The sequence below is a fragment of the Apteryx rowi genome, unplaced genomic scaffold (assembly GCF_003343035.1).
Source record: "Apteryx rowi isolate R43461 unplaced genomic scaffold, aptRow1 scaffold_2290, whole genome shotgun sequence".
Classification (NCBI taxonomy): domain Eukaryota; kingdom Metazoa; phylum Chordata; class Aves; order Apterygiformes; family Apterygidae; genus Apteryx; species Apteryx rowi.
Genome location: NW_020448631.1, coordinates 4,540 through 6,345, shown reverse-complemented (window position 1 = coordinate 6,345; position 1,806 = coordinate 4,540). Strand labels below are relative to the sequence as shown.

The 1,806-nt window shown below is 67.7% G+C and overlaps 1 protein-coding gene across 1 annotated transcript in view; it reads left to right on the top strand.

The window, feature by feature from the left end:
* Nucleotides 1-362: 362 nt before the first annotated feature.
* Nucleotides 363-1,806, top strand: part of LOC112965980 (protocadherin gamma-B5-like) — a 3,131-nt gene continuing 1,687 nt past the window's right edge. The window contains exon 1 of the mRNA XM_026065563.1: nt 363-1,804. Coding sequence (XP_025921348.1) covers nt 363-1,804 — 1,442 coding nt within the window. The remainder of the gene's footprint in view (nt 1,805-1,806) is intronic.

Here is a 1,806-nt window from a genome sequence, read left to right as displayed (position 1 = left end):
GGGCGGGGACCGGCACAGGCAGAAACACCCGCTGGGAGGGCGAGAACGACCGAGCGGCCGGCGGGAGAGGCGGCGAGCGGTCGACAAGACGATTCTCGTCTCCCCTGCAGTTCTTACCTTGCTAGAGGACATTTTGCGAGTAGACAGCGCAGGCGCGGTGCAGGACTCTCCGCGGAGAGAAGGGAGAGCACGAAGCAGATTGGCGGAGATCAGCAGCGGCCGAGGCGGCCCCGGGATCGCCGCCCCGCGCTGCGGTGCCCGCGAGTGCCGGACGGGCACGGAAGGAACGGAAGGGGCGGGAGGACGGAGCGCAGCGCGGACTGCTGAAAATGGAAAGCCGGCACAGCGGAAGGCAAAGCTCGATGGGAGCCGGGGCAGTGCTGCTGTGCGCTTGGCTGCTGTCGTCGGGCTGCCGGGCGGCGCCGGAGCGGCTGCGCTACGCGATTGCCGAGGAAACGGGCAGCGGCTCTGTGGTGGGGCCGCTGGCGCGGGACCTGGGGCTCAGCCCGTCAGAGCTGCCGGCACGGCAGCTGCGGATCAGCTCGGAGAAGCACTACTTCGCCGTGAGCGCGGAGAACGGGCATCTGTACGTGAGCGAGAGGCTGGACCGGGAGGAGATGTGCGGCGACTCTGCGTCCTGCTCGGTCAGCTTCGAGGCGGTGGTGCAGAACCCGCTCAACGTTTTCCACGTCGACGTGGCCATCCAGGACATCAACGACAACTCGCCGGTCTTCAGCAAGGCTGCTCTCGATCTGGAGATCGGTGAATGGACTGTTCCTGGTGCGCGATTTCCGCTGGAGATGGCGCAAGATCCGGATGTGGGAAGCAACTCGCTGCTCAGCTACCAGCTCACTCAAAACCCGTCCTTCTCGCTGGCAGTGGCGGAGASSCCRRRTGGMARSMGGCAGCCCGAGCTGGTGCTAGAAGCAGCTTTGGATCGCGAGAAGCAGAGCTCCTTTCAGATGGTGCTGACGGCGGTGGACGGCGGGGCTCCAGCGAGGTCGGGGACTGTGCAGCTTCGCATCAGCGTGACAGACGCCAATGACAACGCGCCCGTGTTCAGCAAAAGCGCCTACGAGGCGCGAGTGCGGGAGAASCTGCCGGCGGGGTCGCTGGTGCTGCAGGTGCGAGCCACGGATGCGGACGCGGGCTCCAACGGCCGAGTGTCGTACGCCTTCAGCAACGTGCCGGAGGCTGTCCGCGCTGTCTTCAGCATAGACAGCGACAGCGGCGCCATCCGAAATGAAGGGACTCTGGATTTCGAGGAGAGGCATGAGTACACGTTCGGAGTGGAAGCGAGGGACGGCGGCGGGCTCCGCGGTCACTGCMAGGTGCACGTAGAGATCACAGACGAGAACGACAACGCGCCCGAGATCACGACGTTGTCGGTGTCGAGCCCGGTGCCCGAGGACTCGCCGCCCGGCACCGTCGTGGCSSTCSTSAASGTGCRMGACSSGGACTCTGGCGACAACGGGAAGGTGCGGTGCGAGCTGGAGGGCGAGTCGCCGTTCGCGATCGTGGCGTCGTCGGGCAGCTCCTACAAGGTGGTGACGGCGAGCGCGCTGGACAGGGAGCGGGCGGCCGAGCACAACGTGACGGTGCTCGCCAGCGACCGGGGCAGCCCGGCRCTCTGCAGCCGCGCGGCGCTGGCGCTGGCCGTGTCGGACGTGAACGACAACGCGCCGGTGTTCGAGGAAGCCGCCTACAGCGCCTACGTGGCGGAGAACAACGCGGCGGGCGCGGCGGTGCTGCGCGTGCGCGCGCGGGACGCGGACGCGGGCGCCAACGGGCGCGTGAGCTACTGGC